The sequence below is a fragment of the Chelonia mydas genome, chromosome 13 (assembly GCF_015237465.2).
Source record: "Chelonia mydas isolate rCheMyd1 chromosome 13, rCheMyd1.pri.v2, whole genome shotgun sequence".
In the NCBI taxonomy this organism is placed as follows: domain Eukaryota; kingdom Metazoa; phylum Chordata; order Testudines; family Cheloniidae; genus Chelonia; species Chelonia mydas.
Genome location: NC_051253.2, coordinates 2,567,340 through 2,593,450, shown reverse-complemented (window position 1 = coordinate 2,593,450; position 26,111 = coordinate 2,567,340). Strand labels below are relative to the sequence as shown.

General features: G+C 56.9%; 2 protein-coding genes across 15 annotated transcripts in view; both read left to right on the top strand.

Annotated features, from left to right (window-relative positions):
• TPX2 (TPX2 microtubule nucleation factor) overlaps positions 1–1,068 on the top strand; it is a 38,061-nt gene extending 36,993 nt beyond the window's left edge. For all 12 annotated transcript variants that reach the window (XM_037877296.2, XM_037877295.2, XM_043527317.1 and 9 more), the window contains one exon: positions 657–1,068. In XM_037877296.2, coding sequence (XP_037733224.1) covers positions 657–767 — 111 coding nt within the window. In that variant the 3' untranslated portion in view covers positions 768–1,068. The remainder of the gene's footprint in view (positions 1–656) is intronic.
• Positions 1,069–8,465: 7,397 nt separating this feature from the next.
• Positions 8,466–25,722, top strand: MYLK2 (myosin light chain kinase 2). 3 transcript variants are annotated; one of them, XM_043527175.1, is made up of 14 exons: positions 8,466–8,811; positions 9,986–10,204; positions 10,618–10,704; positions 11,738–12,107; positions 12,702–13,690; positions 14,760–14,865; positions 16,806–16,899; positions 17,227–17,336; positions 18,113–18,254; positions 19,382–19,452; positions 19,906–20,034; positions 20,745–20,897; positions 21,672–21,804; positions 23,123–25,722. In XM_043527175.1, the coding sequence occupies exons 3-14, from the start codon at positions 10,653–10,655 to the stop codon at positions 23,201–23,203; spliced, it is 2,430 nt and encodes an 809-aa protein (XP_043383110.1). In that variant the 5' UTR covers positions 8,466–8,811; positions 9,986–10,204; positions 10,618–10,652; the 3' UTR covers positions 23,204–25,722. The 3 variants fall into 3 exon arrangements, with proteins under 3 accessions (XP_043383110.1, XP_043383111.1, XP_043383112.1); XM_043527176.1 differs by lacking the exon at positions 8,466–8,811 and having other exon boundaries at positions 9,921–10,204; XM_043527177.1 differs by lacking the exons at positions 8,466–8,811; positions 9,986–10,204; positions 10,618–10,704 and adding an exon at positions 11,192–11,446.
• Positions 25,723–26,111: the final 389 nt, after the last annotated feature.

Genomic DNA, 26,111 nt, shown 5'->3' with positions numbered 1-26,111 from the left:
TGATACTTGTGCCAGATTGCTTTCTTTAACCTGGCACATCAGCACTTCCGGCCCCTAAGGGTACATGTACAGGGCTTGAATGGAACAGTAAAAACACCAAAGCAGGCTCCTACAAATGCACGTCCTGTTGCTTCGGGCAGGGTTCTCGCTCTTTTTCTTTGAGGCCCCCCCAACATTCTATAAAAACTCTACAGCCACCTGCGCCACTGCATATAAAAGCCAGGGCTGGTGTTCCAGGGTAGCAAACAGGGCAGCTGCCTGGGGCCCCGTGTCCCTGCAGCCCCCACAAAGCTACATTGCTCAGGCTTCAGCCTCCACCCCAGGTGGCGGGGCTCAGGGACCTGGGCTTCAGCTCCATGCGTTGGGGGTTCAGCTTTCTGCCCTGGGCCCCAGCGAGTCTAATGCTGGCCCTGTTTGGAGGCCCCCCTGAAACCTGCTTGAGGCCCCCTAGGGGGCCCCTGGACCTCTGGTTGAAAACTCCTCTTTAGGTTGTAGTACCCGGGCCACTGGAAGCACAGTGATTACTCTTTAGTGCCTAAACACAGATCCCTGACTGCATCCTCTTGGTGGTTGCTGATCTGTACTGTGGTAGAATTGGGATGAGTGTAATTAAAGCTATGGTACCTGACCCTTAGCGGTCCTTTTTGTTTTTATAGGTACACAAGGCAAACCCAGTTCGCAAGTACCGCAGTCTGGAGGTGAAGCCAAGTGACCAGCCTCTGACCGTGCCAAAGTCTCCGAACTTTTCAGACCGATTTCAGTGTTGATACGCACCAATGTGTCGGAGCCCTCCTTTCCCAGTCTCTTGGTGTAGAGAGAAAACCTGCATCTAACTTGGGACTCCTCTTAATGAATGCCTGTCTCCATTATTTTATTTTATATTGAGTAGCTTTAACAATTTCACAGAGGCAAGTGGCTGAAATGTGCTGTGCCTTGATGGAGATCACCAGTCATGTGGCTTCACTCAACATGTAGAGATGTTAATCTTAAAGACTGAGCCAGGTTTTAATAGTGTACACGAATTAACTACTTTGCGTACTTTAATAAAATAAAAGGTGTTCTGCTGGGCTCAATTCCCTTTTTGTGGAAGGGGTTCAGATGTGTCTTGGATTCAGTTGGTACACACCAATCAGGTGTTGGCCACCTCTTCAAGCTCCCACCTTGTTTTCCAGAATCTAAGATTGTTTTTAAAACAAATCTCCAGCTGTGAGTCTCAATATGAATAGTGTAATTCAGTAATGCCTTGGTCTGCAGACTCTGAAACCATAGCTGAGGTATGAACTGCCCCATTCATTTCAGTGGGTGCTCATTCAGATGCTGAAGGACAAGACACTTAATTGATGATCAGTAAAACAGTTAGCAAAGTAATGAGTGGGAATATCACATGATTATCCACACAATCTACTATGAGATACTTGCTGCTCTAGCCCTGTGAGTGGGCTTGGGAGTGTTTCACCGCGGGGGTGGGTGTGTATGGCCACCTCCCTTTCCCCCAATTCGACTTCTGCTTCAGCTGCCTTCTCAAGGGTGTAAGGGCTTCAGGTCACTGGGCCCTGGCCCTCTCCATGTGTAGGAGATGCATTTATTTCTGTGGGCTGAGTCTCCTAGGTGGTCTGTTGGCTGTGATAAGGCTGTACTGATGTGGGGTTGAGCCATGCAAACTCTTCCAGCAAGAGCAAACTCTCTAACCTTATCTTAAGGCAGTGGTAAGAAGGAAACAACTATTTCTAATGATGCCATCAGTGCAGAATTTTCCATCCTGGGTCTTCGCTCTCTAGCAGGAGACTGAGACACTAGACACGATCGATCCAGCTGGGGTCGATTTATCGTGTCTAGTCTAGATGCAGTAAATCGACCCCCTGAGCGCTCTGCCATCGACTCCTGTACTCCACCGCCACGAGAGGCGCAGCCGGAGTCGACGGGGGAGCGGCAGCAGTCGACTCACCGTGGTGAAGACACCATGGTAAGTCGATCTAAGTACGCTGGCTTCAGCTACATTATTCACGTAGCTGAAGTTGCGTAACTTAAATCAGTTTCCCCCGCCCCTCCCCCCCATGTAGACCAGGCCTGACTGAAGTCTCCTAGTTCTGGGAGCAGGAGTTAGCTCTTGGGCGGGGCGGGGCAGGGCAGCTCACCCATTAGTGCCATGGTAGTGGGATAAAACATGAGCCAGGCCCCATACTGTCTGTCTCCCTACTCCAGCAAAGCATAAATGCTGCCCTCCAAACATACTACACAGTTCCTTCAACTAAGTGGAAGGCAAAGTTCTCAGAGAAGCCAGTTCCATCAACAGAAAATAAATGTGCATTACAAACGAAAAGGCTCAAGAGACTGAAACTTATTTTTCTGAGAGGCTAATCTCAGGTGGTGTCTGAAGGAAAGGGAGCCCTGCAGGATGACTTCAGAGCCAAATCCCAAGGTAAGTAACTCCCCCTTCTCTGGAGATACCAGCTATACAGAATTCTTGCTCCTGGAGAGCAAGAAGCTCAAGGGATGTCAAAAGAGCACAGCTTCAGCAAGTAGCAATAAGCAGCCAACAATGTGTATGGGGAAGGTTTTGTCCTCTGTCTATGTGTAAAATCACTAACCCAATAGCTGGGGACTTTTCAGAGGAGCCTAACTCCTTTAGAATTTCAGCAAGTTTTGGGTGATCTTCAAAGGAGCGAAAGAGATGCTCTGGACAAATCCCCAACAGACATTTCCCTGTGCAAAGGGAGAATAAATAGAGGGCTGGAATACCAGAGTCGTGGCGGTGTCATGCTCAGAAGTAAAGGCAAGAGTGAATCCTGTACGACAACATCTTCAGAGATGTAGAATTGTAAAGTAGGTCTCTTCCTTCTGGTTTGCAGCCTCTTAACCTTGCTATTACTTTTACTTCAGTGACAGACCAAGTCCATATTATGACTGAGTAGCTGGGAACTACTTAGTTTTAAAACTTGGTAAGAACCTCTCCTTTCTGTTGCTAAAAGAGCTAGACTGTCAGCTGGCTGATAATTGGGCTGTTTAGTGTCTGTTTGCTTCCCTCCAGCCTTTCCGAATTGCATATTGGCTAGCTAATGCTGTGGCACTAACTTGGGCTGAAGTCAGACATGAGTCACTCTCTGGGAGAAGTCTTGGTACCTCTCTTCCTGGCAGTCCATTTAAATCTTGGCTATTGAATGTTCAGAGCATTTAGGATACACTTCCTCATAATCTTCCCAATAACTTCAGATCAACACTTGGTATTGCCTAGTAGCATGTGGCAACTCTGGATGATCTACAATGCCTGGATTTTTTCCTTCTTTTCCCCATTCCCTTAACGGTATCTGTCACAATATGTTCATAGCTTGCCTGGGGAAATCCTTAGTGCTGATAGAAGCAGTTAAGAAGCTGTTGACTACATAGCTGAGTTTTTTCTCAGCCAAGTCAGGCAGGCTATCTTAAGTTTCAGTGCAGCGGCTAGGATTCAGGTAGGGACGCTGTTCTCATTCTGAATCGACACCATCTGCCTCACAGCCTGCTGCGACACTCAATTTAGACCAGGTATAAAGTTTCCTGGGGAACAGACAAGGTCTGGCTGTGTGGAGTTTCTCAAGCCTATGAAAAGAGCATAAAGGTTAAAGTGTGTGGTGCTTAGAGCTGTGACGCTTGTGTAGCTAGGGAACTGGAGTGCTTGATGCCTTGCCAAGTATCCCAGGACACTCTGTTTTCCAACAAGAGCCAATGTGGATGCTGGCTCAAGTTCCTAAGTGGAAAAACACTTGGCATTTTCTTGTTCGTTTCCTGCTCTCAAGAGCAACCTGGAGCACTGTTATAAAAAGTCATTTTGAGGTGTGACTTTTTGTTCTTAACCTTGGACTCTCAAAGTGACAATTGGCCCAAGTGCCTGAGGAATCTGTGTCTAAACAGAATCCAGCTAGCATTCCCGTTCGTAGGTATTGACACACTCACTCATGAGCGCTGGGGTAGGGCGAGTAAAAACACTCTGCCCTCAACTTTGCCTTATTCCCTCTCCTCCCCCTCCAGTAACTACATTATATAAAAAAAGCCTAAGCAGGGAGGGGGTGTTCCTCTAACTGTGCCAAAAACCTGGGCCATCCTAAAGAGAGCGCCTTTCACGTCTTATCTATGTAAACGATCTACAGACTCCATGCTACCCATTGGTACTTTCTAGCACAGTTTAAAGGCTCCATCCTGTAACGCTCATCCTGCCTGCCTGCACAGCTTTGTCTGGTACTGAAAGATGAAAACTACAACTGCATTGCCTGTTGTCTGTACTCCTGGCTCTCATAGTGTTTGTTTTCCCGGAGCTTCATTAGGCAATCTCACAACTCTGTCACTGGCTGTTAAATAGACAAGCTCAAAATGGAGAGGAAGAGTTGAATGGAATAGCCTTGGACTGGTGTGTGTGCTATTCCATGAAAAGCAAAGTACCTCACTCTTCCAAAGGGGGTTTGGTGCAGGGACAGAGCAGACAATTGGGAAAAGATGCAGCAGTATGTGGCTGGAATGAGTCTTGAGAGGTGGCTTCTAGGTATCTTGGCTGCTGCTCTAAGGAAAGGAGACAATTTCTAACAGCATATTGGTAAGAGGCTATAGTTGGCTTAAATGTCCCCTATAGCCATCGAGTCCCCTTGGCAAGTTTTCCTGCTTGCTTGCCCACCCAAAACCAATAAAGTAGTACCCCTCTCAACATGCCTCTGGTGTGTACTCTGAGCTGTGAGTGAACTGGTCTTCTGGTCAATTGACAGCATAGCTATCATTCCTAGTCTCATACAAACTTAACTCTATAGTCCATGTGTGCAATGGAATCCATTGATGAAAGCTAAGCTTCTGCCTCATGTATAACTGAATTACCACCTTGAGTAACCTTCTACAAGTGGCAAGAGCTGGCCCTTCAGGAGCTTTAAACCAAGCTGCTCTGCAGGTCTCCTATGATTTCTGTTCTCTTCTGCAGTACCCTTGCTTCTGCAATAAAGGATTTAGGTCCACATCCTCAAACAGAGGTGGCTAGTTTCCACTTATTTCAGTAGAAGTTAGGAGCATAAATACCTTTTAAGGACTTGTGCCTTAGTCCTTTAACCGTGCTAGGCGAACCCTGTGCACTCTGCCTGCTTGGACATGCAGCCAGGGATGCTGAAACAGTGATGATGATGTGAACTAACTGCACAAACTACTGTGTCGTGTTAGCTTTTAAGCCTAATGATGCATCAAACTGTAACCACTACTAATCTTGTTCCAATCACTTTGGCAGAGAAGTTCACCGAGTCTCCACCCACCATTGATGTCAAAGCTGAGTCGAGTCGTTGACCCCTTCCTTGCCATTGCAGGGTTGTTCTTGCAGGCAGTTCTCCAGATTCATTTTTTAAATGACCTCACCAATAGAGCTACCACTATCTCAGCTGAGTCTCTCCCTCCCTTCCTTCCTCCCCCCCAGCAAATGTTTTCTCATTCCCATCTTCTCCTGTTAGCCAAAACTTTCCTTAATTTCCACCCCATTCTACATGTGCTGCTGGGCTGCAAGTGAGTTACCAAGGGAGGGGCCAGAGGACCAGCAATCAGGTTAGGAAGCTGAGTCCAGCTGGGAACTAACAGCATGACTGTGAGGACATAAGATTACTTCCACCTCCCCTTCCACTGAAAGGAATCAGTGCATCACAATAGTGGACAATACAGGAACGTGCTAGTACAGAACAGTTCATGGTCTTCAGTCCCTATGATGCCGTGTTGTCATGTGAGTTGGCCACCAGTTTTTAAAAAATACATCTTTTGCTTTCTTCCTGCCAGAGCTGTTCCAAATACTATAGCTAGGCTGTGACAAGTGGCTAACAATAGACTGTTGCCTTGAGGCAGTCAAGGAGCACCATGGAGTTAAATGTCTTTAGTGGTCAAGTGCAGTGTGTATGTTTGGTGTGATTGTAACAGCATCTCTCAGATATGGACCAGCCCTGCCTGTCACCTGGATACCAAAATGTGCTCTTGGAGTCTGCCTGAGCATGGTTTTTCCTTTTAAAACCTAATATTTTATTCACTGACAGGTTACAAAGATGATAAATTGCTGTCAAAGAAGTTCTGTCCCAGCAGTTGTCATGATGAGCCTTACTGGAAACCCAGTTGTTATGGGGCCATGTCCCATGCTAGGTTTGAATGCTGGCTGGGAGCAGAAGACTTAGGACAGCAACAGGAATGGGGACTGAGGGTCGAGAGAACAAAGTGAGGGATTGTGGCATATTTCTTCACTTGCCTTAAGATTCGTAGATGCACACGGCTGGTCACTAGACAGATTTGCATCAAACTACCATGGTGTGAACTGAAGCTGACTTACCTATTTTGGTGCCAGTCTGTGTAAATGCCATTAGTTTAGAATAAAACCCATCAAAATGGTTTGACTTTAGCAAAGTCACTTGAGTCACATTTGGTCTGAAATATGCATCCCCGCACAGACTTGGCCAAGGCCTAACTGACTAGGGCAGGTCTGGGCGTAGCTCAGTCCTTTGGGCTTGATCCTGCAGGCACTTGCTTGGTCCCATTTGAAGGGAATGGTCCTGAGCTGAGTAAGCCTTACTTATCAGAGGAAGGCTGTGCAAAATCATCTGCCAACAATCCCAAAGCTGGCTTCCTTTCATCCCAGGGCTGACTTTTCCTTGCCCGGTGGCCCAACTAGCCAGGCAGCAAGCTGCCTCTGCTCTTTCTGGCTAGAAGCAGGGCAACTGCAGCAGCCTGTTGGATACTTAGCCAAACCCATGCAGGCTTTCCTTGCACAGTCCTCCTGAGACTTTGCACTCTGCTGCAATTCCCTCTCCCCTCCCCCCCCCCTCAAAATCCTAACGTTGAGGCAGAGTGAAGGCCCCTAGATCTGCTGGATCCCTAACCTAAAAGGAAAGGGTGGTGCACAAGTGGAGAGGGAACAATGTAAACTGCCCCCCATAAACAATGCTCTCATCATTCAATACAGTCCAACCTGAATCCTGGCTCATCTGTTAGTTAAATCTTGACTCCCAGCACAAGAATTAGGGGACCTGCTGCCTACTTAGAAGCCTGCAGCATGGCAGAGCAGCATCACTTGGGCTCTGCTACCAGGCCTCAGGGCTCTGCATTGTTCGCTTTGAGAATGCGAGGGCATAGGGTGCCTGGCACTGAATACGAGCCCTGTCTCTTGGGAGTGGAAGCCATGAAGCTCTTTGCTGGGTTGGGCACCTTATAGCCTAGGGGCGAGAGAAGCTCTCATGGCTGGTGCGGAGGGCTGGCTGCAAACCCTGCCTCTCCGATATTAGGCACTGGGGCATCGGCTAGTTGTGCTGTAACTGAAAAGGTCATTCTTCATTGCCTCCAGTTTTCCAGTGCAGCTGATCAGGGAAGAGGGCAAGCCAGGGCAACACCTCTCCTAACCAGTTCCTTTTAAAGACCCTGCTCAGCGTCACCGCCTCCCAGGGCTGGGGATGTTTCCAGGCCCCTTCTGGCAGTTGAGCTTCATGCCAGGATCAGGAGTGACTGTGCAAATGAGTGTCTTCCTCAGCAGGCTTTAACTGCTTCCCTGCTGGAGGCTGAGGGGCTGAAGCTGCCCAGGCTGCCTGAGCTGTGTTATCAAGCTTCATTCAGCCCTGGGTGCTATTTGTACGCCTCATCCCACTCCCTGGGAGGTAGGGCAGTGCAATAAGACCCATGGTACATAGCCTGGGCCTCAGTTTCCCCCTAACTGACTGGCCCTAGATCACACTGGGACTAGATGTCCAAGCAGGGAATTGAATCCAGGTCTCTTGTTCTAGGCCAGCCTCTAACTACTGGACCATCCTCTCTCTCTTCCTCTGAGAACAGCCCTAGAGAAGGTTGCAGTAGGGCACAGCAGGCTCCTGAGGGGCATCACTTACGACCCAAACACCTCTAAAGGCCGTGCCCTATCCCATGGGGTCCGGCGGTCTCGGTCTTTGGCGATCACTGGAAGCTCAGAGCATTGTGGGAGTGCTGACGGGGTGCTTGCTACCCTTGAAATAAAAAGGCACGGACCTCCTTCAATGCTTCCAATCTAGCAGCAGACCCTACCTACCTCTGGATCTCCAATCTAGCCTGGTGCGTGCCGCATATTGTGGGCTGGCTCTGGCGAGGGGATCACCAAAGAGTTGGTGGCAAGGATGTGGTCTAAGGAGGGAGGGGAGGCTGTTTGGGATAGGAGAGGTATGTAACTAATCATATAACAGCTTAGAGTAGTGCCAGCCTGCACCGCCTACTGCAGCTTCTACTGAATCCACCTCTTCCTGCCCTCGGTGTTGTGTGCTACTTAACAGTGGGTACGTTCCACCCCAGAAGTAGCTGCCTTCTTAGTGATAGAAGAGGGAAGTTGAGTGCACTAGGTGAGAGGTGCTAGACGACCCTGAGTCAGGAGTTGTTGTTGACGTCGGCTCAGAAGCAGGCAGTGGGCAGCACGGTTATGTCTTGAGTGTCCGGTGCTCTTGTGAGGAGGCGAGGGAGGGAGAAGCTGGGGAGTGTTAACAGGGATGACTCAAAGCTTATGAACTCCAAGCAGGAGGAGGCTGGAGCCCCATCGGAGGAAGACTGCAGCAGGCAAAGGCCAATGTGTGGGGAAGCCAGAGGTAATCCCAGAGCTCTGATGCCCAGCCTCCACTGGGAACCTCGCCAGCATTGCAACAGCTTGAATTGCACCTTCCTAGTTGCCTAAGTGAGCAACAAGGCTTCTGTCCTGGGAGACTCTAGCCTCTTGCCTTCTGAGGTGCCCAAAGAGCTGCCACCCCTCCACAGCCACTGTCCTAACCGCAGCTGCTGCACCTTCCCATCCACTGTCTCCATGCACTGGTGGAACCTGCCCCGGCAAGGCCGGTAAGTGAATGCTGCCCCCTCCATTTTACAGATAGGAAAACTGAGGCACGATGTGACTTGCCTGAGGTCACACAGCGAGTGTGTCAGAGCTGCCACTAGAGGCTGGGGCTCCCGCTTGCAGTCCAGAGCTGCAGCCACTAGACCCTGCTCCCCATCTGATGCACCCACTACTAGCTCTTCTTTGCTTTATATCCAAAGGGTAAAAAGTCCAGGCCCCTGTGCTCCCCTTTGTTTTGAGGAGTGGAAGAAGCAGGTGTGACTTAGCCCCTTTCTTTACCCTGCACTTGCTGCCCTAGCATTCCTGGGGCCAGTGGGTGAGCAGTCAGCGTGTCTCCAGTTATTAATACTGCGCAATAAACCCAATAACCCTCCAGGGGTTAGACGCAAAGACTGGACACAAACCTCTAATTAAACTGCAAATTGTCTAGCTCCACCCACCCACCCCATGCTCCGTTCTCTCCGGGGGGGGGGTTAGTCTCTGGATCTTTGTTGAAAGGGCGCTTGAGCGTTTTACAAAACGGGAAGGGGACTATGGGCAGAGGGGGGGGGCTGCCTCCCACAGGGCCACACCCGCAGTGGGGTTTAGTCTCTCCTAGCTCCGAGATTTTAAGGCTCGCTAGGCTGGGCCATGACATGCGTTGGGTTCCCAAGTGAAGCTGGTTTCACTCCCGGTTTGCTGGGAGCGCTGGAGGGTTCCCCCGGCTCTCGGGACGGGCCTGCTCCTGACTTCAGCGTGGTGCCCCTGTAACTGGAGCGCTCCCCGGCCCTGCCCTGGGCTCGGGCTGGAGCTGGGCTGTGAACGCGCTGCCGGGCTACCCTGGGCCGAGCGGGTCATTAACAAGCTGGGCCGGGGCTGGCAGTGACGGCCGCAGAGCGCACCGCGGAGGGGCTCTGCGGGGCTGGTGCGTGGCTCCCGCTGGGCTCCCCGGGCGCCTCGGAAGCACCTCGCCGGCCGTGCCACGGCGCAGTTCGAGTCCAGGCGTGGGATCGAAGCCCCCCTTCCTGCGTGTACCCGTAACACGCTCAACAGGGCGCGGGGGGACCGCACTTTAGCTGTCCACGCCCCCCGACCCCTCTAGGGAAGGATCGTTTCCTGAGCGGGCGGTGGGTGGCAGAGCCAGGGGGCGGCTCTGGCATCTGTTCTCTGTTTGTTTGAATTCCCGTCTCCCCCAAGCCGGAGAGGCCGGGAGAAGAATGGAGTGTCCTTTGAACGCGCTCCAGCAGTGACAGGTGGCCTGAAAGGCGACGCGTAACGGTCTCCCCCTGGTGTAAAGGATACTTCTCTCCCCACACTAATCCGGCTCCGTCCCGCTGAGTATAGAAGGGGCCGGCTCCGTCCCAGCATTGGCACAGCTCGGATGCTGCTCTGACTGCCTGCTGCAACGGGGACCAGGTAAGCGGGCCCTCTGCCCCCCAAGGGACACTGCGTTTGGGTAGCCCAGGTCCGGCTCAGCGGGGGCTAGGGGCTGCGCTCTGCTGTGCCCGCCGCTCCCCGCTCCTCTCTGGCCGGCCAGGGAGTTCGCCGTGGCGACCCAGTGCCCAGCCCCGGGGGGAAGGAAGGGCTGGCGGGCTGCAGCCGCTGCCCCGGGGCTCGCCCTGCTCTGTGCTAAGCAGCCCTGGCTCCCTGGCTGGCGTGCGGGACTTGCTCTCCCAGCCGGAGGCTCCGCTCCGCGGGTGTCTGGATTCCTGGCCCGGGGGGCTGGGCGGCGCCGGCCCGGGGGCCAGGCACGGACAGTCCGCCGGGGGGGGGTGTTGCCGGGGGGCCCCGGTGCATTTGGCCTTTGACATTGCTGCCCCTCTCTCCAGGGCATGGCGGGGGGGTGCTAGGACTCGCGCTCCCGATGGCCGCAGCAGAAGGAAGCGCCGAGCACGTGCTGCGGAGCATGGAAGCAGGTAACTGGCCCCGCGAGCTGGCCGGGGAGGGCGGCTGGTCCCCCCAGGACACCGGGGAACCCGAAGCCTACACCGCGGCCTTTCCTGGGCAGGGTGCTGCGGGGGGGTCTCGCTCTGCTGCCTGGTGCGGCTCTGGCTGCTGCTTCCTCCCCCCGGGGGCTCAGTCCTGCGTGTGGCCCCGGCTAGCGCGGGAGCCTCGGACACCAAAGGCGGCGCTGCGGGCTCCCCAGGGCGCACGGGAAACCGCCCCACCGGAGACCTCAGGGCAGCGGCTGCCCCGTACCGGGAGGTTGGATTCCCCTCTGCAGGGAGGGCGGCCATGCCCCGCGACTGGCCCTTGGGCTGTCCTGGCCCCGCCCGGTCTGCACGCTCCGGCTGGGACCCCCCCAGCCTCGCAATTGCTGAGTCCCCAGCTGGTGCCAGCGCGAGAGCGGCCAGGCTGCGGCGCTTGCGAGCAAAACCCCTGGTGAAGGGCGCTGGGGAGCAGAGTGTAGCCAAGGCAATGGCGCGAGCCCCCCGCGAGCCCCAAGGGGGGGGGGGCTCAGCCCACCTGCCCGGCAGCCTGGGGCTTCGGGGCAGCAGGGGATCCCCACTCTGCAGGCAGCCGCCTGGAGACGCTCAGCTCCCTTCCTGCAGAGCTGCTTCCTCTTGTGCTGATCTGGCCAGGAGCCTGGGGGGAGCGGCTCTGGCCTTCAGCCTCTTGGGCTCTGTCTCCCAGTGAGCCCCAGGGGCCCCGCTCCGGGTGCGTGACGGGGGGGGCCCCTCGCCCCGCCAAGGTGCCATCGACCCCTTGTTGCAGGACAAAGGCAGCCAGAAGGGCGCGGGGCAGCCCTGTGGGATGCCCTCTGGAGCCAGGGGGTCGGGAGCGAGAAGGGAGAGCAGGCCTGTCTGGCCGTCTAGCGTGGGGTCTGAGCTGAGGGACCTGCCTGTGTAACGAAGGGTAGCTGAGACCGAGGATCTGGGTTTGTGGGTCTCTTCCCTGGGGGTGGATCAGCCCCCTCTGGGGAGCTATTGACTTTCTTCTCTTGTACAGAAGCCTCACCAAAGCCTGCAGAGATGCCCCAGGCTTTGGAGGGCCCCGCAGGGCAGCCAGCTGCTGCCACAGCTCCTTCGGAGGGGGCGCCAGTGGGCCAGAACGCCAGGCCTTGCACCAGCGTGGGGGAGGGCATGGCCCCCGGAGGAGCAGAGAGCCGCGCTGGCCAGTCGGCTCCAGCAACCTCGCAGCCAGCGGAGAGAGAAGGAGAAAAGACAGAGCCTGGAGAGAAGGGCGTCCCCATGGCTGGGAAGGGGACGAAGAAAGCAGTGGCCAAGGAGGAGGCAGAAAGCCAGAGCCAGCCTACGGCCTCCAAGCATGAGCCCCCAGCTCCCCAGCGGAGCCTGAGCTGCCCAGTCGGCAGCCAGAGGTAATATCTCACTTCTCTCTCTAGGAATCTGATCCCCCCAGGCAGCTTGGGAGGCTGGCCCTGCTGGTTTGGTGGAGCGGGGAGCCCCTAGCTTGTCTCCTAATGCCAGGGTCCCCTCCCTTCATCCTTCCTCCCTGCTCTGCACCCCAGTCCTCCACGTGTGCCTGGTCTGCAGCGTTCACACCAGGATGGACTCCCTAGAGAACCACATGCCGAAGGGAAGTCACCTGGTGGGACAGAGACTCCTCTCTGGGGAGGTGGAGCCTGTGCTCCCGCATTGGATGCTCTTCTGAGATCCCGGCCTCCCTGGGACTGTCTCCCCTTGGGCCCCACCCTGCAACCGGAGTCAGCCCGCTCCTGGGTGCAGAACATCCCTGACGGGTCCCAGTCTCTGGGATCCCCTTCCGCTCACCTGCTCGACCTTCTGCAGGGCTTCCCTCGCCCCCCCGGGCACGGGACCTTTCCGGGATGGGGGTGTTTCCTTACACGCGATGAGGTGCAGACCAGGGCGAGCAGCTCGGCTCCCTCTTCGGAGACGTTACTGGCGGGTTGGATCAGGTGTGCCAGGCCCACACTGCTACGTCTCCCTTTCAGGCCAGGGGAGGAGCCCCAGGCTGTGAAGATGGGAGCCGAAGGGAAGAGCCCGCGGGGTAGAGCAACTCCTGCCAAAGGCGTCAGCGCTTTGCCAGCAGAACCCAGCCAAGCGGAGGTGCCTGGCCCTGCTTCGGATGCCCCCAGAGACCAGACTTGTCCAGAGAAACCCACCCCAAGTGAGGTGTCCAGCCCAGCTAGCAGCAGTGGGGACCTGACCCCTGCAGAGCCCCCCAGCTCGGAGGGGCTACCCCACCCGGCTTCAGACGAGACCCCTGCAGAGCCCCCCAGCTCGGTGGGGCTACCCCACCCGGCTTCAGACGAGACCCCTGCAGAGCCCCCCAGCTCAGAGGGGCTACCCCACCCTGCTTCAGACGAGACCCCTGCAAAGCCCCCCAGCTCGGAGGGGCTACCCCACCCTGCTTCAGACGAGACCCCTGCAGAGCCCCCCAGCTCGGAGGGGCTACCCCACCCGGCTTCAGACGAGACCCCTGCAGGGCCACCCAGCTCAGAGGGGCTACCCCACCCGGCTTCAGACGAGACCCCTGCAGGGCCACCCAGCTCGGAGGGGCTACCCCACCCGGCTTCAGACGAGACCCCTGCAGGGCCACCCAGCTCGGTGGGGCTACCCCACCCGGCTTCAGACGAGACCCCGGCAGAGCCCCCCAGCTCGGTGGGGCTACCCCACCTGGCTTCAGACGAGACCCCTGCAGGGCCACCCAGCTCGGTGGGGCTACCCCACCCGGCTTCAGACGAGACCCCTGCAGAGCCCAGCTCGGTGGAGCTACCCCACCCAGCTTCAGACGAGACCCCTGCAGAGCCCAGCTCAGTGGAGCAGCCTCCTCCAGCCTTGGACAGCGCCGGAAATGTGGGGAAAACAGGCCCTGTAGCTGGGGAACAGCCACCTTCACCAGAGGAGGAGGAAGTGGAGCCCCCGCCCAGCCCCTACCTAACGCCAGACTTCGGGAAAGAGGACCCTTTCCAGATACTGGGTAAGGCTGTGCTGTCTCTTAGGCATGTAGGGTGGACTCTGTCCAGCAGAACGGGGGTGCCGGTATCTCTGATTCACCGCCCACCAGTGGTGCTCCAGCTACGGGTTCGCTTCAAACAAAGCTGACCTGTCCCCGAGCCAGGATCCTGCTGCTGGGATGGGAAGCCTTGAGCCCGCTCTGCATCTGGCATGTTCTTGCAGCTTTTCTTTGACACATAGCGCCATACCCAGAGAGAGCCTCTCCCTGTGATATCTAAGAGCAGGGCAGGAGTCCCAAGAGCTCCTGGGACGTGTCACTCAGATCTTTGCACCATCGGCATTGCCTGCCTAGGACAGCGTGTCCTGGAGCTGGGCAGATTGACAGTGCCGGCGGTGCGGGCGTGTTCAGAGGGAGGGCAGGCTGGGGCCCGAGCTGTGCACGGTGGGGAATGCAGGGTTGGACCATGGGGACCGGAGGGCCGGGAGCGAAGGGCTAGCTCTCCAGAACTGAAGTGTGGGTGGCACAGCATGGCAATGCCCTGGGGCTGGGCAGTGGGCCCAGGATCAGCAGAGCAGGAGGGGCAGTGCAGGGTGGAAATGTGGGGTGTGCATAGGGCTGGGGGAATGCAGACTGTGGCTTGAGGGGAGCTTGGCGGTCAGCGTGGAATCAGGGGTCTGTGCCTGCAGATGGGCTGTGAGGATCTTTCAGGGGCTGTTAAAGAGACCGGTGGAGTCCAAAGGGGTCTAACGGGGTTATGGAACGAAACTGGAGCTGCTGATGGGCTCGGTAACCTCATGATTTATTGTCAGGCTCCTGGGTGGTCTGCGGCACCCTTTGCTATTTATAAAGAGGGGGCCACGTGCTGTGACTTAGCCGCGAAGGGACAGGAGTGGGAGGCTAGGAGGTGCTGGCTGCAGGCTGTACCAGGCTTTGCCACTAGGTGCCGGCATCGCCCCAGGCGTGGATGAAGCTCTGGTTCCACCAGCCAGGAGGGAGAGGGGGGCTGCTTCCTGAGGATCTCCCCAGCCCCATAGGCTCAGCTGAGAAAGATGGAAGCAGCTGGGTGGTCCCATGTATCTTGTCTCCGCAGACGATATTCCTCCGCCGCCTGCTCCCTTCGCCCATCGCATTGTCTCCCTGAAATCCGGCACCGTGAACAGCATGTTCAACATCAACACCAAGGAGATGCTGGGCGGGTAAGAGCCAGCTGCCCAGGGAGGTGCCGTGGGGCTGGGAGACTGGCCTGGGGTGCACAGCCGGGCCCCAGCTGTGTTTTCTGTTTTGTGGGAAACTCCGTGATTTTGAAAATTTTGTTCCATTTAGAAATAGGGAGGGGAAGCTCCCAACCGTCGACATTTCCTGCAGAATGAAGTTTCCCAAACTCTCCCTTGGACCCATTGAAATAGTTCGCTCTGATGTCATTTTTTGAACCTTAAAAAATGCTTGTAAAACAATGGGATTGGGTTTTTTTCATTTCAAAAAGCCATTTAGAGACCAAATCAAACCGCTGTGCTCAGAAAACAGCGCTCTGGGACATTTAGATGCTTTCAAAATGTTTCCTTTGTCTTTTTTGAAAATAACCCAACTTTGTCCCCATGGCCGTGTCTTTCCAAATCTTCACATCTCGTCTGGTGATTTCAGTGAAACGTTTCCACCAGCGCTGCTCCTGGTGATGGCCCTGGCTTGCCACCACTCCCTCTCTGCCCACTTTGAGCCCACCCCCCGGGGAAGGTGACATGCACAGGGCAAATGCACGTTACTCAGGGTGAAGGTCGGGGCCAAACACAAGGGTGATAAAGTCAGGGAAGCTCAGCAGCGAGTGCCAAGCATGTGTTGTGTGTGGTACCCCCCAGGGGCCCTCTAGTGGTGCAGGAGAACAGGGTGGCACTACCCCATTCGGCATGGGCTGGTGCAGTCGCTCGCAGCCAGGCAGCATCTCTGCACCCTCCAAGCATGGTCCCAGTGCGGAGATGATCCTGCCCTGTCCGGCAGCAGCATTGCTGGCTCCATTCAGGAGGGAGACTTGTGCTCAGGCTGCTGGGTAGCCCAGCTAGCAGAAGGCACTGATGGGGCAGATGTTCATTTGGTACTTGGCATCTCATAGGGACAAGATGCCCCTCGCTTGGCTCCCCCGGGGCTGAAGTTTCGTCCCAGCTCAGTATAGTGGGTACAGCCCCATCTCTGCTACCCCTCTAGTGCCTGTCCAGGACCCTGTATGCCCCTTTTGTCCTGACCACAGAGGGAGAACCAGAGGTCACCAAATAAATTAATAGGCACCAGGTTTAAAAAAAATAAAAGGAAGTATGTCTTCACACAACACACCGTCAACCTATGGAACTCCTTGCCAGAGGATGTTGTGAAGGCCAAGACCATAACAGGGTTCAAAAAAGAACTAGATAAGTTCATGGAGGATAGGCCCATCAATGGGTATTAGCCAGGATGGACAGGGATGGTGTCCCTAGCCTCTGTTTGCCAGAGGCAGGGAATGAGCAACGGGGGATGAATCACTTGATGATTCCCTGTTCTGTTCATTCCCTCTGGGGCACCTGGCATTGGCCACTGTCGGAAGACAGGATACTAGGCTAGAGGGACCTTTGGTCTGACCCAGTAGGGCCGTTCTTATGTGCCTATTAGCCCACTGTCTAGTGCCCTGCCCTGCCGTGTGGGAGAGCTGGACTGGATCTGTAGAGTCCTGCCCGGTGTTAGCAAGGGCTGGGCATGCCGCGGAGTCCTCCTCCCTGGAACGGAAGTGCTGCTTCTTGGTCATCGGTGCCCTCTTGGAGGAAGGAAATCCAGGGAACAGCTCTGAGGGGAGCCTTGCTCCGGGCTTCTGGGGCTAAAACCAAGCTTTTCAGCTTAGGAACATGCCTTCTCCAGGCTTGGAAACCCCAAGAATCCAGTGACCCCCTGGGACTGAGCTTTAGTTCATGTGACTGGTCAGTTACCCTGAGAACTGGTAACTCACCCCCCTGCCCACTCCTTTCTATGGGGATGCCAGCAAATGGGCATTGTAACCACTTATGTCCCCGCTGAGTTTGGCCTCTTTGCAGCTAGCCTCTGAGCTTGCCCTCTTGCCAGATCATGCCCTTGGGTGGGGGGGATTGCAGCCTCTACTGTCTGCTTTTCTTTGCCCTAGGGGGAAGTTTGGTGAAGTTCGCACGTGCACCGAGAGAGGGACGGGGCTCAAACTCGCGGCCAAAATCATTAGGAAACAGGGCTCGAAGGACAAGGTGTGTCCTGAGTGTTCTGAGTCTGCCTGTGCACGTGTCTCTGTGTGGCTGTCTGCGTAGCCATGCATTAGCCCGGACAGAGACAGGCGTCCATCTGTGCACCTGGGGCTGTGTCACTGGGCGTGTACGTCCGTCAGTCCGCATGCACGTGAACCAGCATGTGACGGGGTGCGCCTGCGGCTGTGTGTGTTGGCCAACCGCCGGAAGGGGGTGCCACCTGGCCTGTGCTTGAGCCGGTGGCTTGGCGTGCTGACGCTGCGGGCGGTGGCTGCCGGCTCCCCTGGCCCTGCCTGCGCTCCGTGCGTTGACCCGGTGCGTGTCCCACAGGAGATGGCCTTGGTTGAAATCGAGGTGATGAACCAGCTGAACCACAGGAACCTGATCCAGCTCTACGACGCTCTCGAGATGCCCCGGGAAATCATCCTCTTCATGGAGTTGTGAGTAGCACCCATCGGCGTGGCTGGTGCGGGGCTGCGGCTGGCCGGCCTCCTGGGCGGCTTGACACGGGAGCTTCCGGACGGCGCCGCACTTGTTCGCCGAGGGTGGGGAACCTCCTTCCTCCTGGGCAGACTTGCTCAGCCGCCGTCCCCTGGTGCGAGTCACGGTGCAGTGACAGGTCCCAGCAAGGGCTCCTGCACCCCCCGTCCCCTGTGCTCTGGCTAGGGGATTCGCTGCCCAGGTCGTGCTCGTCTCTGCTTGCATCCCAGTTCCTGGTACCCCGCCTGGAAGAGACGATCTGTAGCCCATACCCCTGAAATGAAGGCAATCTCGGTAACCCCCTATCGCTCTGCCGGGATCTTGGCTAGCATAGTCTCTCCACTAACCTGCCTGGAACTAGGATGGGGAGCTGCCTGCCCCCGCCTCCAGCTTCCCTCTGGCTGTTCCCTGTCTGGGGTCTCCCTGCAGAATTCCCCTTCTCTCGCCCACCTGTACCCAGAACGAGTGGCCTCCTGCACTACCCAGTTCCTCTGCCACCCAACTTTGGCCAGGGGTCTCCTAGTAACCCACCCTCTGCCCCCCATGCCTCAGGAGAGGGGCACCCTCTGTAACCAGCACCCCGCTCTGCCTGTGCCCAGGCCTGGGGGAGATCCTGGAGTCGCGTAGGGGAGCGTTCCTATGCAGGGCAGAGCGGCTCGGCTGTAACTTGCCCGGGCCACGGTGGCTAGGGTCTGCTTGGCGCAGTCCGGTGACGCTGTGGCTGGTCTGTGTGCAGCGTGGAGGGCGGGGAGCTCTTTGAGCGCATCATCGACGAGGATTACCACCTGACGGAAGTGGACTGCATGGTGTTCGTAAGGCAGATCTGCGACGGGATCACCTTCATGCATCAGATGCACGTCCTGCACTTGGACCTCAAGGTGCCGCGAACGGAGGGAGAGAGGGGGTACAGCAAGGCTGCAGCTCCTGGGCTGGGGGGCTAGAGGGGAAACCTTTGCAGGGTTCTGAAGCTGGGCTGAAGGGCTGCTCTCGGTGAGAAGAGAGCCCCTGGCTGTGGGGCCTGGGTGCGAGGAGGGCGCACGCTGCCTGGGAGGAGCTCGGTACGTGAGAGCGTGACAAGCCCGGCCTGGATCATCTCTGGGGAGAGGATGAAGCCTCCAGAAGCAGAAACTTCCAACTCCTGAGCAGCAGGAGTCCCGCTGTTAAGTGGCGGGGGCAGCACTGGGCCCCCGAGGGAGATTCCTTCGCTTGCCCACGATACCGTCACCCTGGGCTCCGGCCTGCGGGCTGGCGAGGCTGGAGTCTTGGCTTTGCAGACCAGCCTGGACCAGGTCATTGTGGGTTGTATGCAGGTAGAGCCTTGGGCTCTGTTCAGACCCGGGGTCTGTTCCAGGTTCCAAGCTATTCAAAGGGCAGATCTCAGCGTGGCTCTAGGGGGGCTGGGGAACGCCGGGGGGATCTGTGTGCACGTCGCTGCAGCTGATCTGGGTGGGTCTAGGAGCAGGGTTAGCAAGGGTGACCGTGCAGCGTCTGTCTCTCGTTCAGTGACTACAAACCGCAATCTGTGCGTCCGCCGACATACTCTGATGTCAGGGGGCTGGCAGGGGCTGCCCAAGGAACAGGCTGGGAGAGGAGATTCTCTCTGACTTGCTCCCACGCAGCATGGCCCGGGAGACACTGGCAGTCAGAACTCGTGACGCAATGGCCTTGGTGGGACTCAGTGCTTGGGAAGGGCGGGGATTTTAACTCCTCTGGGGCTCTAAGCCACTCCAGTGCCTAGTAGGAGCTCGGGGCAAGGATGTTAAAGGTGCAATGGCCTCCACTGAGGTACAAGGACTGGCGCTGTACATGGTCTGGGAACCCAGCAGACTACATCCCTGATGCTTCTAAGGGACAGAGGGAGAAAACTGTCCTAGCCTCCAGCTGGCCTTTCTCCGTCAAGTGTCTCAAACTCCTCTGCGGGTGGCTCGTAACTGTACCCTGGGCTGGGGTAGGCAGGCGCATAGCCACGAGCTGGGTTCTAACCTCAGGAACTTCATCCCTGCAGCCTGAGAACATCCTGTGTGTCACCTCCACGGGGCACATGGTGAAGATCATCGACTTTGGGCTGGCACGAAGGTAACTCCCCTCCCTCCGGGACTGGGCTCGCTCCTTCTCTCCTGCTTTTCTCCCTGCCCGACATCCTCTGTTCTCCCTTCCCATGTCCCCTGGAGCTGGGCAAAGGCCACGCTCGGGGACCAGCTGCACTGGCCTTACGCCTGACCCTGCTGCGGGCCTTAGGGAAGGTCAGGAAGGAATCCCAGCGGGGTGGGGTGGAATCTGCAGTCTGGGCTTGGCAGCAGCTCTGCCGAGTCAGCCGTGCCCCGCAGGGGATAGCGGTTTGGGGCCGTTATAATAACCGGCTTGGTTCTGCCTCAGGCTGGGGCCAAGCCAGGACGTTTCTTCCCTGGGCTGGAGCAGCATGGAGCCAGGGTGACGTGTGGGCGGAGGTGGTGAATGTGAACAGGCGGGGGTGCTGGCACCAGGGCCAGTGCCAGGAGCTCTCACTGACCTGGCTCTTCCTGCCCATAGATACAACCCCCGGGAGAAGCTGAAAGTGAACTTTGGGACCCCCGAGTTCCTGTCCCCGGAGGTGGTGAACTACGACCAAGTCTCCTATTCGACAGACATGTGGAGTCTGGGCGTGATCACCTACATGTTGTACGTGTGGTGGGCACAGGTTGGGTGGCACTAGGGCTGGGGTAGGGTGAGAACCATTCTGGGCTTTAACTGTAGACGTGGGCCAGGCTGGCGGCAGAGCTGTGTGGGAGAGGAGTATGAGGCAGCTGTCGAGCCGAGGGCTGGCAAGAGAACTCCTGGGTTCCTTTCCCAGCTCTGCCACTGAGTCTTTAGGTGACCTCGGGCCAGTCTCTGAACCTCTGTGCCTCAGTTTCCCCATCTGTAAAATAAGGCAGGCCCTACCTCCTCGAGTGCCTGAGGCAATGTGGATAGAGGGCACCAGCTTTCAGGGCTGACCGTGCCCTTTGGCACCTCTCCCCAGCACTGACTGCCCTTTCTCAAAGGGAGTGGAAAGCCGTCCAGCGGCTGCTCGGAGCTGGGTGGCTGGAACATCTGGGAGGGGCGGGCTGTGCACGTGGACAGGAAATGGCTCACCTCTCCCAGCTGAGACAGGATGGGAACGCAGCAAGATGCCAGCTGGGAACACACTGGTTCCTTTCTAAGAGCGCTGACCGCTGGCTTCCCTGCCTCTCTCCTCATGATCCCAGGCAGAGGGAGGGAGCGAGCGAGTGGTTTTGTGCAGAAGGAATTGGGAACCCGCTGAGGAAACAGGGCCTGTGTCTTGTCCCTTCCTGAGGCTCTCCGAGCACAGCTTGAGACCTGTGATGGCTCCCTCCCTCCTCTCTTCCCAGGCTAAGTGGCCTCTCCCCTTTCCTGGGAGACGACGACGCGGAAACCCTGAACAATGTCCTGGCAGCCACGTGGTACTTCGACGAGGAAGCCTTTGAGGGCATCTCGGACGAAGCCAAGGACTTTGTCTCGAATCTGATTATCAAGCAGAAGAGGTTTGAGTCGAGTCGAGGGCGGCCCAGAGCGATTGGGTCCAGCCAGCTCAGCTGGCATCAGGCGCACAGGCCTGGCAGTCCATCGCCTCCCACCTGGGGGCAAGCGCCCCCGCTCCTTGCCAGCGGGAGCACTCCTGGGGCCTGGTCTGGGGCAATGGCTGGATGCTCTGTCTGAGCCTTGCCAAGCTCGCTGGGGGTGCAGAGACAGGCAGCCCCAAGAGGACGACAGGGATCCCTGCCCCCATGTTGATTGACGACCTGGCCAGCCTCCTCTTGCCCGTTCCCCTGGCTGCACCCCGTGGTCACAGCAGGGGCCATGCAGCATTGACTGCTCAGCCGGATCCTGGCTCTGGGGAAGGCTTCTCATAAGCAGGGCTCTTGGAAGGAGGGAGGGGACTGGAGGCCTTTCCAAGCAGGGAAGGGAGGAGAGACCAGGCTCTGGTGCCTGGTCCTTGCCTCCACAGGGGATCTCTGGGTCAGAGGAGACTGACCCTGCCCCGAGGAGCCAGCCAAGGGTGCTAGGCTCACGTGGCCAGCAGCAGCCTCAGGGCCTGTGCAGGAATGTGACTGCACCCTCATTCCCCCCAGTGTGTTCTTGGGGTTAATTAACACAGGCCTGGGCCCAGCTACAAAGGGCAGCTGGCAGTACCCATGGGTCTCGGGTGGGGGGTGGAAAGCAGGAGCAATGCGGGGGGGGGGGGGGGGGGGGGGGCTCCTCGGGGCGATTGAACCCCACTAGGAGACAGGCGTCACCTGCATTCCTCTCCCCCGCAGCGGCCGGATGAGTGCGGCCAGGTGCCTCCAGCACCCCTGGCTGAACGACCTGGCTGAGAAGGCCAAGCGCTGCAACCGGCGCCTGAAGTCCCAGGTCCTGCTCCGGAAGTACGTCATGCGGCGGCGCTGGAAGGTATGAAGGAGGCTCCCCCTTGATCGCTGTGTGCAGTGGGGACAGTCCGTGCCGGGGGTGAGCTCCCTGTGCTGGGAGCAGGGGGTCACCGAGCAGGGCCAGCCCATGGGGCGGGTAGAAGTGCGGGCTGGGGCGCTGGCTCCCTGAAGGGAATGGGGGACAGGAGCACCCAGAGTGAGCACTCTGCCCCCACTTGAGTGCACAGAAGAGGAAGCAGAGAGCCATGGGGGAGAGTAGGATGGGGCAGGGTGGTTTCTCTGTGCCCTACCTCTGTCAACAGTATGGGGCAGCGAGGAGGGAGAGCTTGAGGGCGTCTGTGTGCCTTACGGCCTGGGGGAGCCACTGCACCGACTCTCACCGCCCCCAATCCCTGATTTCATGGATTTGTCCCTCAGGGTGACCCCCCCCAACCCTGACGTTAAAATGATGCTGGGGACCATTTTAAACATGACATTGACGTGTGTGGTAATTGCGTGGCGTACTCGAAATGGTCTCTGCAGCGAGGAATCATGCTGTGCTAAGGGATGTGGAGTTTTTCTGAAATGTCTCTTATTCCTCATGTGGTTCTTCCCTTACTTCCGTCCCCCAGGTCCTGTGTAAGGGGCACCCTGTGCGTGCACCCCACATCAGGGACTGCTCCTTACGTAGGGGTTCCTCTAGGATCTCTGTCCCTGATTCCTTGCCTGCCCCAGGGCTTGGCCACAGGAGGAATTGATGTCAGGATAGAGCGACTGCAATGGGGGGAGCCACTCCCTTTGCCTGCAGCCTCACCCCTAGCCTGGATCTGTGCGGTTGGTTCCCTCTCGGTGGGGACTGGGCTGCGAGGCCAGCAGCCCCCACCAGTCTCCTCTCTCCAGGGTGCTCTGCACTTTGCTTCTGTCTCTGATTCCATCCTGGCTGAGCGGGTGCCGGGAAGCCATGCAGAGGCACAGGGATGTCTGTGGGTGTCCAGCTTATTTGGGCTAAGAAATTTCTGAAAACCTTCCAGGCTTCTGAGCATGGGTGGCAGGCAGCTGGAAGAGTCACTGCTCAAAAACTGGCAGATGGTCAAGAGAAGCATCTCTGTGGCCTGGTGGAAAGAGATCAATGGATCCCCAGTGGCTCATAAAGGGATCCCCAGTGATCCTCTGGCTTTGAGACCCATTGCCGTCTACCACTTCCTAGCACGCCTGCGGTGTCCTGTGCTAGGAGAGTTAGGGACTGGAGTATCTAAAGTCCCCACCGCCAGGGGTCCTACACCATCCCCAAAAAAGGCCTCTTTAATGAGCGCTGTCCAGCCTCCAAATGGGGAATAACTTCTTTCTTGTTTCCCTAACAGAAAAACTTTATTGGTGTGTGTGCTGCCAACCGATTCAAGAAGATCAGCAGCTCGGGATCCCTGACAGCGCTGGGTGTCTGAGTGTGGGGCTGAGCTGGGTGGGATTTGAGCAACGCGTGAGTCAAGGCCAAAGGGCAATCCCCTGAAATCTGAGCTGTGCACTGAAGGCCTGCTCCCCCGGGCCTGCACAGGAAAGTGGCATGTAGTCCCTGCTTCTGGAGGCAGGAGGATCTCCACTTGGGTTCGGAATCAATCCGCTTCCCAAACACAAGGAGTTCACTGCTGGGGCAATGATTTGAGATATCCCAGTCCTGTACAGATGTGTAATTCCTGCTCCCACTGCAGTGAGATTACTGCTGGATCCCATCCTGCTGAGAGTCCTGCTCTAGATTCTGTCCCTGCCATGAGATTCCTTCTCTAGATCCTACCCCGCACTGTCACTGCTCTAGGGTCCAGACCACCGGGATAATGCTGCTCGGGATCCTGAACTGCTGTGAGCTGACTCCTCTCGGTCCTGTGCCCGGTGTGAGGCTCCTGCCCTGGATCCCATGCTGCTGCAAAGCTGCCTTTGTGGATCTCCTTCTGGTTCAATACCACCACCCTGGAATTCTCATTCTCTGTGACGAGGTGCCTGTAGGATATGCTACACCTTTGATCCCCTTTGAGATTACTGGTCTGGAGCTCACACAAGTGTGGTGTTGCCATCTGAGCACCCCGTATCCCTGCTATAGATTCGGTCCTGCTGTGACAGCTACCACTCGGCATCCCATAGGCTCCTGCTCCTAACCAACTGTGCAATTACCAGTCCAGGTTTCTTCTGTATCCCCTAGTGCGTCTGGATTGTTACTCTGAGTCCCATCCTCCCTTTGCTGCTATCGGCCTGGATCCTTTGCTGTCGTGAGACGACAGCGCTGAACTCGCCGAGCTGTGGAATTGCCAGCTGGAATCCCTGTGCACGGTGCGACCAGAGGTGCGGAGAGCACCTTGCAAACCCTAGACTGCAGCATCCTTAGACTCCACATTGCAATTCCCTGCGTTCTGCTGTTTGTGTTCAACTTCTGTTCTGCGACTTGCAATGGGACACGCAAACCAGCCTAATGAGTGGGGCAGGGTCCGTGCACCACACACCAGTCTCTACCTGAGAACCAAGATTCCTGCTCTCTGCCTCTGACTGCAATAGGAGACACACCATGGCTATGTCACAGGACTGCTGGTCACAGCCTCAGAATGCAGTGAGATCTGTGTACTGCTGCCTGGATCTGTGCTCCAGCTCCGGAGTGCAGGAGGAGTAACGTAACTGTGTGCTAGTGTCAGGATTTGCACTCAAGCCCTCGGAGTGCAGAGTGTACTCCCCGGCCCGCAGGTAGGATGCCTACTGCCAGCCTCTGGATCTGCTCACCGCTGGACTAGCATGCGAGGCTGCTGCTTGAGCAGAAACCCTCCTCTTCCCATGATCGGGGTCCTAGAAGCCGGCATGCAGGGCTGAGTTCCTGTCAGTGCTGGGAGGCTCCACGCACAGGAAAGGAGGAAGTGCAAAGCACAGATTTCAGGCGCGTTCCCCAGATGGAGGCCAGGGAAGAAAGAAGGAGGCTTTGTGCTATTTCCTAACCTCCCTGCCCTTCTGCGCTGCTAGAGAGGGGGAGAACACAACCTTCCCTTCACACGTCCCCCAGAAGATAAAGGCAAGAGAGCATCCTAATGCAGACCAGCTGGGCTCGCCGCTCCCCCTTGCACATATGAAAGGACTGCTTCAGCACTGACCACCAACGCACAGGAACTACCCTTTGCTCGCTGGGCCCAGGGACCCCCCGATGGGAGGAGAGTGTGGGAGCTCCCTCAGGTTCTGGAGTTTCCTTTGTGTTCCATCCTGAGCCTGAACCATTGAGCTCAACAGCTGGCAGGGCTTGGTCCGAGGGAAACCCCCTGCAGACCTGCCATCAATGTCTGAGCTGCCCGGAGGATCTAGGCCCCTCTAGGGTGGGGTGTAATGATGGGAGTTGCCTCCCCTGGGGATGCGGGAGTTCCTGTGTGGCTCAGTGTACTGACGTAGTAGCTAGGGGTAGGGATGGGAGGATCCTCCATGGAGTCTGTGCCTCTCTTGGGAGGGGGTTTGCAGAACGAGTCTGAGGCCACGCCCCTTTCTGCCCAAGTGAACCCCGGGCTTGGTGTCGTCCACGGGCGATTCGTTATGAAAAAGCAGGGTGCTAGCTAACGGGCAGCCTGTATCTGTCAGGCACAGAAACAGCCAGACAGCACTTGACCTAGCCCAAAAGTGCCTCACACAGAACATGGGCACTGAGCCACACCCTCAGCTGGGGTACACTGGTGGGACTCCATTGACCTCAGAGGATCTGCACCAGTTTACCCCAGCTGAGGTCTGTATCTCTTCGCTAAAACCCTTCTCCCTCTGCCCCATTTTCACCCTGGGTCCACTGGATTTCCTCTGCCCAGCAGAGCACAAACCCAGATGTTGGACTCCGGCCCCTGTGTGTGTACCCTCCTTAGCAGCAGCCCCCCGGTAGTGCAGAAGGACGTACGTTCTCTTGAGAGACGCCGGAGCTCTCGGCTTAATGTAAATAAATGTACAGGTCCGATGCCAAGCGCTTGTAGTGGATTGTGTTGTACGAGGTGGGAGGGGCTGGCTCTGAGCCCCAGGCTGCCTCATGCTAAGGTCTTCATGTCCCCGTCAGGAGCAGGCCCTGAGATCAGCGAGTGGGTTAAATCTTCTCACCTCCCTCAGCATTTCCTCCCTGCCCATGTGAAATGAGCAAATGATGCTGGGCCTTTACGGAACCCTTCTGCATTAGCTCTGCCTCCCGCAGCTTCTCTGGGGTGACCTGACCTATCTCCCCTGCTTTCCACTCACTGCCTTAGACTGAAAACAGCTTCCTGGCTACCAGCCAGCTGCGGTACCAGCCTGGGGCCTGGACCTTTGGGTTTCTCTTCCCTGCAGATGCTAGGAGAGCTGAGAATTGAACCCCGGCTCTCT